This window comes from Haliaeetus leucocephalus, unplaced genomic scaffold (assembly GCF_000737465.1).
Source record: "Haliaeetus leucocephalus isolate CR32 unplaced genomic scaffold, Haliaeetus_leucocephalus-4.0 Scaffold229, whole genome shotgun sequence".
NCBI lineage: Eukaryota > Metazoa > Chordata > Aves > Accipitriformes > Accipitridae > Haliaeetus > Haliaeetus leucocephalus.
In genome coordinates, this window is record NW_010972665.1 from 8,910,784 (window position 1) to 8,925,951 (window position 15,168).

At 36.7% G+C, this 15,168-nt stretch overlaps 1 protein-coding gene across 1 annotated transcript in view; it reads right to left on the bottom strand.

The window, feature by feature from the left end:
- The window catches only part of PARG (poly (ADP-ribose) glycohydrolase), a 70,548-nt gene extending 55,380 nt beyond the window's left edge, over nt 1-15,168 (bottom strand). The window contains exons 1-6 of the mRNA XM_010567860.1: nt 15,106-15,168; nt 11,596-12,573; nt 8,285-8,468; nt 7,012-7,134; nt 5,633-5,716; nt 4,473-4,547 (exon numbers count right to left, since the gene is read on the bottom strand). Coding sequence (XP_010566162.1) covers nt 4,473-4,547; nt 5,633-5,716; nt 7,012-7,134; nt 8,285-8,468; nt 11,596-12,536 — 1,407 coding nt within the window. The 5' untranslated portion in view covers nt 12,537-12,573; nt 15,106-15,168. The remainder of the gene's footprint in view (nt 1-4,472; nt 4,548-5,632; nt 5,717-7,011; nt 7,135-8,284; nt 8,469-11,595; nt 12,574-15,105) is intronic.

Here is a 15,168-nt window from a genome sequence, read left to right on the forward strand (position 1 = left end):
CTATGCCACACAGATTTACCTAAACTCCAATCTTCGGTCTATGCTTCTTAAGAGATCAAACTTATGTCTAAGCTATTTGCAATTTCCAATACATAAGTAATCATCAGAGATTACAGTTTTGACATGCCTAAATACTGGATGTAGTTGTTTTCAGCACTGAATAGCATACAGACATTATTTCACAAAGTAACTCTTTAAACACAAATATTTTGGGAATCCTAAATGCTAACAGTCCTGCATACATAAGTCCCTCTCTTTCTGCTTTGTATATACAAAAAAGCAGCAAGATTAGCTAAAAATCAAATTACTAGATCTGACTCCTTCCTTTTACTGAAGCATATCAGGAAAACCTATAACTTGGATAACTCGCAAGTAAGAATCAAGAAGCATATGAGCATCATTCTTTTGTTTTCTGAAACTAAAATAATGAAAATGCTACAGTTCTCCAAGTTTCAAAGGAGATTAGAAGATGACTGAAATTTAAACCATGTGAGCAATAAAAGTGCCCATTGTTGTTTCATTGCCTGCAGAGTTCCTTTTTGTCACTTTAAGTGTCTGTCAAATTTTTTCAGTAGATCTGTTATTAACTTAAGTATTGCTGCTAAAACTCACAAGTTTTAGATAGGACCAAACAACTCAGTTTGATACAGCTCTACTGTAAAGGACAAAAACAAGTTGTGAAGCTGCTCACTGACTGGTTCACCTCAAAAGAGCTCAGATTTTAATGACACAGGTTCTATATCATGAAGGTTCCTGAAGCTTCACAACATAAATCCTGCTGACTTAAGTTCTTATATACTATGCAACTAAAACTGAATTTCTCTAAAGGTGATCCTTCTTTTAAAGTTATGCACTGCTTATACAATCTCATGTCATTTTCAGATTTAAACACTCCTCTGTTCCTCAAAGAGCAGGACAGATGCAAGCAATAAGAGGAAGAGTTCATGAAACAGCATTAACAAGAATTATGTTTAAGCTCTACGAGACTTTAAAGCGATACAATAAAAACAAAGCATGTCCAGAACAACCAGGCCCAATCTAAAGCAGCAGACAAGTGTGACTATCTTAAATTATAAAGCCCTACTTTTCTCTTTAAATAAAGTTGCTGTTGTTGGAGATTAGTCTAAGACATAAGCCTTGAATGACCTCACTAGGCTTTTTGTTTCATGCACTTGGGAAAAAGCAAAATAATTTGGTCTTGCCTGGAAGTGGAAGGGCAAGTCTACAAGAAAGAAAAATAAAAATTTCTACAGTATGTAGCACTGTTGACCAAAAGCATGTAATAAATCCCCAACCTATCATCATTCACGTAAATAAAGCTCATCTACAATACATTGTGGGTCCTCAGACAGCTCCATCCACAGCAGTTTCCTCACATTTCTTTTTCTGCTTGTTGTTTACTCTTTACTGTCTGGCTTCTATGTAAGTTCTGGGAAAACTGATGCAAGGATGACTTCCAAGTGACAAGAATTTTGCAAGTAAGAAGAAAAATGTTAGCACTAATAATTTTCATCCACTAAGTAATAACTTGAGTAAATCATAAGCTTGTTTGCCAATATTAACAAACAGATGGCAAAACAAATCAATACAACAGTGTGGAAATTCCATAGAGGACAACAAAACTGTCAGATGTCTGAAGCAAATAAGCTACTGAGAGCTTTATGTACATTACTGATGGGCGCTATGAACTTTTAAAAAGAAACAAAAAAACCCCAAGCTCCCAAGTTTACTTCAATGTACAAATAGGAATTTTACTTCCAAACATTAACTGGCATCCAAAAGAATCTTTTGAAAATAGTGTGAGGGCTCCCTCTTCTGACAACACTTTGGACAAACTGTAAAACTGGTCAGCCTATACATGTCAGGGTATGTCGTTTTGGAAAAAAAATGCTGGGTCACATACATGACATTTATTTCCCATTAGTTAAGAAAGCTGAAAGAGTTTTACTCTTAAAGGAAAATAAACTTAAACCCAAGAAACTGGTAATTATTGTTATTACAAGGACATTGATTTGAATCTTACAGGTAGGATTTAAAAATGCTGCATATTTTGACTGTGTAACTTGGAAAGAAACTACCTAAAATAGGAAACACAATGTAAGACTGATATGAAAGCATTTAACAGATTAATAGATAAGGTGAGCTGTGTCCAGAATCAGAAGATAAAATAACAAATGGTACTTTATAATTCACCAAGCACAGACTTATTGAAGTAATATCTGAATACAGTGGCCTTAAATGAATCACTAAAATAGACACTATTAGATTTGTGGACCCAGCTGCCTTCTAAATGAGACCACAGAATTCTTGGTTAAGAATGCATTGGAAGCCAATAGTAACCAAGAATATAAATAGATATTTGAGGATCAGAGATTCTGTTTTAATCTTTTTCTTTTAATATATATTAGTGACTATTTCTCCCTTTGTTGAGCTGCTGCCCCTCCCTTTGGGCTGATTAGTCAAGCCAGCTTTCCTTTCAACCAACCCTCTCAACTTCTACTGAGCAAACATCACTTGACACAGTTTCCCGTTCCCTCAAAACAGTAAGATAAACAAGAAAACACACAAGCCAATGGTAAGCACTTAATCATTAACTCCCAAATACAGTAACTTCAAAAACTACATTTCACTACAGGCTAGTATATTTAGGCATTTCCACAGAGGATCTCAACTTTTCACTCAATAGCTCCTGACTTAAGCAGACTGCAAACAGTCTTTGAAAGCAGATGCCTTGTTAATTTACAGAACTTGAAGAGTTCACACATCCCTTAATAACAGAAAAGATTTAAACATCTCTCTGCAAGATGTATTCCCCCCACGTTCTGTTCACTAAATTCAATATATTCAATAAACAAAGTCAGGGTAAGATTCTGCTCCTGTGGTCTACAAGGAGCCACTGTCTTATAGTGCTTCACTGCTCCTTATTTAATATACTGCTGCACACTCTTCACCTTGGTGAAAAATCCATGTTTTGAAACAGCTCTCCTCCCTTCATCTGGGAACCTCACAAATAAATCATCATTCCCAGGTGACAGAAATTGCCTTTTCACCCTCAGTGAAAGATTGATGCCTGATACATAGTTTATTTCCCTACTGTTACTCTCTTCTCTGGAGACAGCCGATATTACTTATTCTCCCTGGCTGATGATCTCTGAATCTAATCATGCATAGTTTCCGAACTCCCAGACGCACGATATGAACACATCAGGACAAGCTCAGTTGTGTTTGTAGCAATCCGATGCAAATCTGGTACATTTCCAAGTCAGATTTTAAATAAATAGTTTGCTTGTACTTTAAAACATTCTAATAATTTAAATATGTATTCTTCAGTAACACAAGATTGAACAGTTGAACAGCCCAAGTTAATTTCAGTTAGTACAAGAGTCAACAGGAGCAAAGAGGCCAAATATCCACAGCCTCTACCAGCCAGCCTGAAAAACAGAGACACCCCACATGTGAGAGGAGGGAGCACTACATTGGCAAGATGAGCGAACATAGTAGCTCTCATGGCTAGCAAATATGATACCACCGGTAGTTTTATAGGTACCTTCTGCGAGTAATAAAAATACTGTGTTGCATGCAAAACAAAACTCATTCTGTTAAATAGTAGTCCCTATATGCAACGGAAACAGGCAATAGAAAGAACAGTTCCTCTGATCACATGAATTAAGTAGACATCTATTTTAAACATACAGAACTGACAAAATTGACTTCAAATCAAATTTAGTTTCCAATGAACCTTAATACAGCTTAGCAAGCCCCTCCCAAGAAAACAGGCACACGCGTTTTAAAAGCACTTCTGAGTTGGTGGAAGAAAAATACAATTTCTACTGCATCTCATTTAACATCCCATACTGCTTTAATTAGCATAGTTTCTGAACATCAGTCAGGGTGTACATAGTCCAACTTGCATTTGCCACCTACTATTAATTTTTATTTTCCATCCTCTTCCAGAAAAGTAATGTGAAGTCATAAAAACCATCCCAGTCTTTCAAAGGCTCTGCAGTTTAAATTCATCATCTCAGCATATAGCAAAATTTTACTGCTAGACCAGCAAAGCACAGTCTATACAAACACCACTGTATTATAACACTAAAGTTGTTTAAACAAGGAAAAAAAGAGCAATACTTTTTAAAACAAGAACCATTACAGTGGAAATATTAATACAATTTATTAATAATTCTGGTTATCATAAAACAGAGAAAAGGCATTTCTCACCTTACCTTCAGTAACCTTAGTTCTTACTGAAGTACCCAAATTACCTGCATAAGATTTAAAATGAATCCAGCTTATAAAGTATAATTATCATTTCAACTGAAGTTACCAGCCAAATAACTGTCCACACAGATGATGATTGCAAACCCTTTACTCTTGAAAAGGGAAATAAAGCCAAAAGCATTGAGACATATAGACAAAGTAGTCACTTATATTTTTTATTTTTCACTTTTCTTCCTATTTTAGACTTGGTTTACCTTCTCACAGAAGTCAGTAAGAGCAGTGAAGTCCCATTTCTTGGAATAAGCAATGTTGTATCTCAGTATAGCATCCTAGGGAAAGAGCACAACAAAATAAAGCCTAGAGATACTTAAGAGAAGAAAAATGATTTTATGAAATTTCCTTTTTGAAGGAACAGTACCATCTAGTGGCTAAAACCTGTCACAGAGCCTATCAAAATCCATAGAACTGTATTAATACAGTGTGACTCCATGGTACTGAATCCTGTATTTTAGGTTTAGCACTGAATAAGCTTTAGTCTACAGGGTTTTCCTCCTAGCACAAAACAAGATAAGGCATGCTTGGATCTGCCTAAACCACACAACATAAACATTCCCCACCCCATGCTTGCTCTCTTTAAAAATAGCAACCTCAGCAATATAGCAGAAGTTTTACCAGTTTATGAACTTAAAGAATCAGAACCGCAACAAATTAAATAGGCCCTTACAACAACAACCACCTTTAAAAAATTCTCAAGAAAAAACAGGAAATAAAATAGTATTATCAAGGGAAGTTTCATTAGATGTCGGGGGAGCAATATTTATTTGTTTAAAGTTTATCTGTAGCTTTTGCATCCTCCTCCTTCCCTGCCTTTCAGGTATAATCTAAATTACATTATTCTTCACAAAAAACATAATAGAAACTCTAAGCTGCTCCAAATCACAATTCATTAAAGCCAATGAGAACTATAAGAGTTATCAACAGAGCATTAGTCTCCAAAATTTACAGATTTTTGTTAGCAGCTTGAATCATTGCAATTTTAGTGGAGTATACCGGTATGAACAGTTACTGTTTCAAACTCTCTAACCTGTGCATCTCCCTACCATCTGGTTACAGAAAAAGCCTACATGCTTCATTTACCACAAACTAGTAAATACCGCTGGACAAACACAGTTTTGTGTAGACTTATAAAGACAATTCATTTTAATAATACCTAATAAATTCAGTGGTAACACTTAAGACTCATTAATTAAGACCCTTAATTCATTACGGAATCCCTTGAACAGCATAGATTTTTTTAAAACTTATTTTTATAAGTGATTAAACAAATAGGACCAAGTCAGAATCACTAACAGTACATGGAGAGCCTGAACATACATACATGTACATAGATTTGATTTTGAATTGACAAGCTTACCTTCAAATCATGCGAGCAAGTGAATTTGTTAAGTAAGGCAGTTTGGATTAGTTCCCATCGACTTCCAGCAGTTCTATCTCCGTTCTTTAAAACAAAAGCCCAAAACAAAGTCAGATGAAGTTACTGAAAACAGAAAGACACATCTACTAATAATTGTCTTCCTTGATTTTTTTTAAATAAAGTTTGTTCTATTTGTGAAGTTCTTTAAAAATAAACCACGTATTTTGAGTAACTGTAAAGTACTTCTGCAACTTCTAGTCCACTGCCTTTTACTTCCTTAAGAGTTCCTTTTTAATTGAAGCATTCACAAAATTCATAAAAAGATCTCTTTTTTATATATGCAGCACTCTTTCTAATGCCATCTCATGACGGACAAATAATGCCCTTCCTTGTGAAGACAAGAGATTTACAGGACCATAGTTTATAAGATCTGCAACTCAAAAATATAAAATGAATCAACTTTATAAAAATGTAATATTAAGAACAATAAGAGCACAGATTCTAAAAGCATATTGCTGTGGCTGACTCTTGCGCCAACCCAAATTTAAGACATCCTGTGATATTTTTCCTCAACAGAAAGTATTATTGCCCATTGCAAGCAATAATATTTCTTACAAGACTACCACAAGGACAGAGACAACTCATCTTGCGCAACTGGCAAAGATCTTATGAGTGCTTTATCTCTGAAACATCAATTAAATATATTTTATACTGTATCTGTAAAATTGATAAATGAAAAAAACAAGAGTACTTCCTAGAGGCTATAAAAGTTCTTTGTTCCAGATTCAAGTATGAATAATCATTATACAGTCTTCACTACAGGACACACTTGCTCATTTTATTCACCACAGTCTTAAGTATTTCAGCAGGTACGTTTAAGTAATCCTTGAGCAGTGACAAGAAATATCAGATCAACAAACCATGCAGGGCTAACTCTAATCTCTCCGTCACTGTTTTAGCAGAACAGCAGACATGTACCTCAACCTACCAGCAATACCTGACAGAATATTATAATCAGAACGTGGTTACAAATTCATTCACATCTGTTGGCATCCCAAATTTCTTCACAAAAAGACCCGCAAATCACATAAATATATAACTTATATGGAGTATAAGCTTATATTCCATATAAGTACAGAAATATATACACCATCAAATCAATAGCTAGGTAAAATAATTACTAGGAAAAAAAAAAAATCTTCTGCTCTGCCTGAAGCATCACGACCCAGAATCCAGCTTTTCAGACCAGGTATGTTCATCTATTTGATTTTCCAATTCCATACACACAACTTGCTAACTGAGCAAATGCAGTAAACTGAAAACTCATTTATACATAAACAAACTTATTTGATTACACAACTGTAAATATTTTATCTTACCTCATCCTCTACAGGGTATAAATTTTGTTCTGAACAAGGCATTTTAACATGTTTGTTGTCCCACAAATCTTTGTAGTGAGTTGGAAAAGGTTTAGGCACCTCTCCTTCCCTCAGAAGATCTACCTGCAACACAGAAGCGGGGGGGGAGCTCAGACTCTCTATGCAAGTTTTTAAATTGAAGAAATAAATAGTAAGCAAAAACATAGTTAAAAAAGCTCTCATCTATGGCCATCCTTTTTGGAGAGAGGAAAGCTACAACTTGATCACATAACGAATATTCAGTTAGAAAAAAATCCATCTGTTACTCTTATGTTTGGTGGAAAGAACACCACCTTATCATTTGACCTCTTGAAACATACTGAAATAAATTAAATACATGCAATTATTTTGTGTCCATTTATCAGCTAAATACTTCCTCATTTATGAATTTAACTATCTACATAGTTTCATGCAAATATTTTCAAAATGTATTTTTAAATCTAACCATAGTTGTGTGCAGAAATAACATTTTTAACCTAACACTGAAGAGGATGGGAAATCAATATAGATATAGCAGTATTTCAAGTTTACTCCACAGAATATCAGAAATATAAAAATAAAATGTTCTTAAAGACTTAATCTGCTGTATGGCCTTCTGGCAGCACTGATTCTCTCAGAACTTGAATTTAAACTTAATGTGCTTCTCTTTTGTTTGTGATTTATCCATGACCCTACAGATTTCTGGTCACATGTTTTATTTCAACAATAACTTGACTGCATACTACTCCAAAGGATTAAAGGCAAATGTATCCGATTTGATCTAAAATGCAGTGGTAAAATTGCTCGAATCTCCTCTTCATTCTTTGTCTTTATCATATCTTGAGTATCTTGAGCGTTTTGTATATCTTGAACCCCAAATAGAATCATATTAAAATGAAAATATAACATGAAAACATTGAAGTAAAGATTTTACTTGCAGGTGTATTTAAATTGCCACAGTTTACAACTCAGCCAAGGAAGTACACACACACCCCTATGCAAAAGAAAAATACTCGTCCCTAAAAGCCAGAGGCATTAAAACCATAATTACATTGCTTCTGGATCTTAATATCCTAATTCTGTGCATCAGAAAGGTTAATTTTCAGGAATATCAGTTGCCCCAGTCTGCTCGCAAGGAACGGTGAAGAAAGACTTCCACAGCCTGCTAATACTACAATACTAACATTTGGCATTTCATGTTCTTGAACAATTCAGTAAGAAATTTGATTTCAGGTAATACACTCAATTATCGTACTCTGACGGTTACTGTATGATTGGCTGAGGGTCGCAGATGAGGAAGACGGGCCCCACACATAGGCATTCTTCTCATCTCTTCAATCGGTGTCCCAAACCATTTCTTATTAGTCGGAAGAGGAGGTGGCATATATTTAGGAATCTTCCTTCCTGGCCTCTGGGGTTTGAATTCACACTTTTCTTTTCTGCTGTTAAAATAAAATACATTGAAACATTTTATTTCCACTGAAAAACCTGGTAAGCAAATACATGAACTTCCACCCCAGGGTTATGTTTGTAACTGAATCAGTTTATTTGCTAGACTTTGCAGTGGCCCCAGGCCAAAGCTTTATCTGGGGAAAACCCCTGCCACCACCAACCTCTTCCCACCCAACACAGACGTGTACACAATGTCTACCGAAACACTCTTCTCTACAGGCTTACAAACACCTTCACAGAACTGCAATATGTTAGCAAGGCAGGGTTCTCCTCTGCAGAGTCATGCTCTTTCCCAACAGGATCTGTTTATGCAGGGACAGGAGACAGACTCATTGGTCTGCATTTGTCAGGATACCCTCTACAGCCCCTTCTCAACTGTTAGAAAACAAACACATGTACATGCCCAGATGCACATATTCCTTCTTCAAACTAAAACAACAACAACAAAAAAAACAACAAACAAACAACCCACCCCAAAAAACAACTTCTTAACCACCTTTTCTCACTAGGGTTCCATTTTTCATGCCAAGCATACAATACTTGCAGCAATGGAAGTAGAAATTTAAAAATAATCCCAAAAACACTTGCAAAAATCAAATATATGCAAGAGCTGATGAACCCATCCTCTTTAATGATCAAAGGTATTTGAATGGATCTGAGATTTTGGGGAAGAAAAATCTGAACCTGCTGTATGTTTGATGTAACATACCAGATGCTTCTCATGCAAGAGAAAGTTCTCAGAGCAAAATGCAAAACAAGTTAAAAGCCTACACTTTGAGGTACTGTTTAGACCTCTAAATTCCCATTGGCGAACTCACTCCACCCTTGGATAAAGATGTTGTCCAACCTGTTCACTGCCTTTATGCATGTGCCGGTATCTTCAGGTGCAGACAATGCCTCCAACCTGGCCGATCACATGCAAATAGTGTAGCCACATCAGCATGACACTGGGTACAGACCCACTGTGCTCATCTGACAGCCAAAGAGTAATTCTGGCATAGCATTACTGATGACTGAAACCTGTTTGATACATTACTGCTGCCTTCTCTGCAAGTTCAGATTTGAGCCACTCTATTATCTTATTAGACTCGGTCTAATGAAAACCAGGAGGAAAGCTTTAAGATTTTCTAATTGCCCTCTTAAGCACTTGTCCTGGTTTCAGCTGGGACGGAGTTAATTTTCTGCCTGGTAGCTGGTACAGTGCTGTGTTTTGGATTTAGTGCGTAAATAATGTTGATAACACACTGATGTTTTAGTTGTTGCTAACTAGCACTTATCCTAAGTGAAGGATTGTTCAGTTTCCCATGCTCTGCCAGCGAGGAGGTGTACAAGAAGCTGGGAGGGAGTGTGGCCAGGACAGCTGACCCGAACTAGCCAAAGGGATATTCCGTACCATAGAACGTCATGCTCAGTACATAAACTGAGGGGAGTTGGCCAGGAGGGGCAGATCACTGCTCAGGCATCGGTCAGTGGGTAGTGAGCAATTGCATTGTGTATCATTGTATTATTATTATTTTCCTTTTCATTATTATTATTATTACATTTATTATTGTTGTTGTTCATATAACATTTTATTTTACTTTAGTTATTAAATTGTTCTTATTTCAATCCATGAGTTTTACTTTATTCCCCGATTCTCCTCCTCATCCCTCAGGGCGGGGGAGGGCGGGAAGTGAGCAAGCAGCTGTGTGGTGCCTAGTTGCTGGCTGGGCTTAAACCACAACAGCACTATAGGCAATACCACTATTTTGCCCGGCACTGAGGTTTATAACCTTCACATCATCTTGTTTAGGCCCCCAAAAGAAAAGGAAAAATAGTCTCTCTACAGCCTCATACTCTACCTTACTAATTATTCTGTAAAGCATTGCTAGGATCCCCATCTATCCACACAGCAAAACTTTTGCATGAGTTTCCCTTCTCAAACATGGATTTACTGTAACACACGATGCTCTAGCCCTGACAAACACAACCTGCAACCTCTGCTGCTTTGCTACAACAGCAATTCATATAAATTAGTGAAAAGAGTACTCCCTAAGCCCGTCTTTTTAAACTTTATGACCCCCTTTTCCATGCTTTTTTTAGCAAATTCTTCATCCATCCATTTTTCCTAAAACTACCTTTTTTTGTTTTCCAAATCCACTCTCAGCCTACTCATCTCTTAAGATTTCTCAAATGCAAGCTCCCAATGCTAGCTAGCCACCCTCCATCACCTCTTCTTCATTTCCTTGAAAAGTATGATATGTGCTGCTCTTCACATCCGGAAGGGACCACCCAGTAAAGATGTACAAAACTACTTTCTTGCCCTGCTTTAAGGACTTCAGTCTATAGAGATAATCACTTATCACACCAACACACACAGTCCTCTTCTTTCTGCTTACTCCTTTGCTGTTTATTCACTTTCTCAGTTCCCACTGAAATCTAAACTCTTCAGAGCAGAGATTATCCTTTTGTCCTTACACAACACCTAGCATGTGGAGTCCTGGGTCATGCTCAGCACTTCTATTTTCATTGCTGTAGCGTATCATCACCAGTCCTTCTCTCTCCCAAATGATGAATAAAGCCAAAAAAAACCCCCCAAACCACTCACACACATCTCTACAACTGCTTTCAAAAGTGAATTTTTTCATGTCTATTTCAATCAAAGCACCAGTAGCACTGATGCTTCAATAAAACAGATGCAGTATTTTTTGACAGATGGAACTAAAAAAAACCACAAGAAAACACCAGTTTCCTCAAGTATTCTGAATTAAATAATGAATGCTAGAGCAACACTCCATAAAGCACTCCTGTACCACGATTCATTTTCAAGCATTAGAAATCCCATCATCTTAAATCACTTCTTTGATAAAGAAAATCAACTTCCTACAGTGTCCTTAAGTCCGAATTTTAACAGATCTCCAACGATTTAAAAAATTGTACTGGACAAATGTATCCTTTAAAAAACCCACAAGTAGTCCCATTAAAAATAAGTTATTTCAAGCTTGCATCAGTTGTCTTTGTGTCTTAACATACATTTTGCAAAACTCTTTATACAATCCAGCCTCCAAAGTGCTATTACCCAAGTGGAAATTTTTAAGTGTGAAAAAACAGATGAAGAGGCAGACAGAACGCTACCTTTTCTCCTCTACTTTAGGTATCCTCATGAAGTGAGAGGTGATTTTGGAGTCTCTCTTCACACTCTGTTTTGCACCTTTGCATTCTGATGATAGAGTAGGAGAGATCCCAGGTGACTTTGTATGCAGACTATCCTCTTTAACAGAATTATCTATTTCCTCAAAGCTTTCACAGCCCTTGGCAGAAAACTGTGACTTTCTTGACTCCAGTTCAGCATCCCCATATTGAATTCTAAAAGATTTGTTTATGGATTTTGACATATTGATGTCCTCTCGCTCATCGAGAAACTGACTTGTTTCTTCATCAGCCTCTGAGCCATGACAGCTATTTTTAGAATTATCTACATCCATCGGTGACTCCGGTTCACTCTCTTTCTCAAAAGCAGGTGAATCCCCTGAACTGCTCTGACATTTGCTCAGTTTCCCAGGACCTCCAAGATCAGATATACAAGCGTCACAACCAGCATCTGAAAGTGGACTTTCTGGAACTACATCCCCTTCTTCTTGTTCCCCCATTAGAGAGACAGAATTGCAACTCTTCAGCTTCTGTGAATTGCATGAAGCCACTTGTCCATCTGTCTCAGTGTCTTTTGAAGAAAGTTTTGTATTTCCCATTTTCAAAGACCGGCCTGATGATAATTTCCTCTGAGTCCAACTGTCACTGCTTTCTTCACAGCCTCTCTGAGCCTGCTTGCCAGTTTTGTGCATCTGATCGATGTTGGCATTCTTAAAGAGGTCTCCAGACTGCATCCCCTTTACAGGCTCTGTGTCTAAGACTGGATCTTTGTCCTCAGCCTCCCAGTTATACATGCTGCCTGTCTGAGGTAAATGTACATGCTTTGCACCAACTTCCACAGATATTTTTGAATAATTTTGCTGACAAATATTCTCTAGTTTTTTCACATCATGCTCACAAAAGTTCTCTTTTTTAATGGAAGTCATCTTCGGATTTGCTTCAGTATTAACTTTGCTGTGTAAGCTGTGGAAAAGAAGTAAAGGAATTTAATGTCTTATCTCCAAATAAAATTTGTGTGTGTGTGTATATATATTTAAAGCAATGATTATAAACAAACAACAGAAACTACAGAATTTTACCCATTATACTCTCTAACTGAGCACTACCAGGATCAACAAGTTTTACTGCACTGGGGAATGTAGCTTAGTAACAACATATTTCCATTTAAAGGCTCCAAAGGATGATGAATCAGTTGCTTACCTTAGAAATCTACTCCAGTGATTCATTACCCTTATTTTCAAATCTAAACAGTATTAAGCTATTATTTAGTTATTTTCTCCAGATGAAAAATGTTGAAGTCATGATAAAGTCCTCTTTAACTTTCATTTTAATCAGTTAAATACAGTGAGCAAGGAAATCAATGGTTTTGTAGCCATTCCCTCAGAGCTACAAATTCATCTTTCAGAAGAGCAGGGCACAGTAGTCCATAGTCTCAAAAACATCCTATTACCTCCTTACTTTTACAAGCAGCCCACGACTCTTCAAAAAAAAAAAATCACAAACCAAAAACATAAGAGTAAAATCCATTTAGAACTGATAATAAAAATTAAAAGACACATTAAATCAATTATTATCTTTAAAGAGAAAAATAACCTAATTTGTCCTGCGCTGTCTTACACAAAGAATGGAAAGAAATGTGTCCTGGTGGTTACACAGCGAAATGAAGCGAGTTTTTTATGAGCAGATGAAACTTTTCAAGATGACATTGGAAAGTCATTTCACACTTATGTATTAATTTTTGTGTAAGTACATACTTAGATGCCATATGAATATTAAAAAAACCCTGACTAGTCTTGGTGAATATATCACTCTGAACAATACCCTCCCCTGAGTGTATTGTTACAGCATTGTATATAATCAATTCAAACTAAGCACGCTAAACTCTGTATCACGGTCTGGTCATTGCCCAATTTCCCATCTACACTAAAAATATGCAATTATCACATAATCCTAAATTCAGCAACTGAACATCTTAATAGACTCCTGAAGGCATTAATTGTCTCCATGAATGATAACAGATCGTCTTCAAAGAGCACTCTGGATAAAGAGATAGCATTCACACCTTTACCACTACAGAAGAAAAAGGAAAAAAAAAAGGGGGCAGGGGGGCTTGGAGCAATAGATGATAGCTTGGAACTTCACCCATATGAAGATTATTTGAAAACAAAAGGATTTTAGAGGGTTTTATGTTATGATAATTTAACTCCCCATCGATGCATTTGTTCCTGCACTGAAAATTTTGATGAAGAAAAATGAAAGTTATCTTACTGCTGTCATCTCAATAAATGACTGTTCAAAGGTATTGACAATATCTGTTGTCAGCTTAAGATGAGAAATCAAATCTCACAGTGTTCAAATTCAAATAAATTAAAATTGTGATGTTAACTGCAACAGAAAGGCATGTGAAGTGTTTACACAACAAACCTGCTGCTTAAAACTGACTAGGCTGTAATCTGTCAGCAAGGCTGGAGGAGAGCATATAAAAGCAATACTCTAAAGGGAATCTTAAAACAAAAACAAAAAACCACATTCCCTCCTTAAGCAACCTCTTAACATCTTTGTTTTACTGCAACCTGTGAGCCTGTAATTGAGCCCTGTGTACTACTGTATTAATCATCACCACAAGTTTCCCCAGCTATTTTAGCATTGCTATAGATTTCAATTTCTATTTATTAGCAAACATCAATGAAAAACAAACCAGCACATTTACAACTGCAATTATAGAAAAACAATATCTGATACTCCTCTGCATCAGATAGTTAAACTCTCAGAAGTTTAATTTTAACACTGCCTTGCAAACATTCCTCCTGACAGACTACACTACCAGAAAATACCAAACTTTACCTGGCACCATTCAGCAGCAAAGCTTTCATAACAACTTTCACAAAATACCCTAAGTGGACATTTGAGCATCTGTAAATTCTGGTCCAAACTAAATCAAGCTGTACACGCTTATACTACAATCACAGTCCAATGAGACAAACCAGAACAGACTTTTGTCTGTAAATTAACAGAACTGTGAGTTGAATGCAGGACCACCAGCCAAAATCCACAACTCTTATTGCCCTATGTTAAACAAAAATAAAATCAGAGCTGTTGACTAAGAACATAGTCTGATACTACAGCTAACTCGATCTAGTGGTTGGCTGCCACTGGAAGCAGCAGTCCCACTTTGCCTTCCCTTGCTGCAGGTTCCCATCTTTTTCTTTGCCCGAGCAGCAGTATTTATTCACCTAAACAGTGAGGTGCTTCAAGAAGCTAAGTCAGCAAAAGATTTTGGTTTTGGGGGGTTAGAGGGGAGGGGGACTAGTTAGCTTTTTGTAGTGAAATTCTGTCAGTTGGTTATAGTCAAGAGGATGCGCCAAGGTAAGGAAAGCAGCAGAAACAGGGCTGCCTTTTTTTCAGTGCCTAGCTGTACTGGCAACCTGCACTTCCAGCTCCCCACAGGCCCACTCAAAGAACACAACTTTTGAATAGGTATGCTGTGTATTTTACCTTTTGGACTCAGTTGTCTTGGGTCCTTTATTCTCCAACCAAGTGGTAATTGTCCGTTGTTTA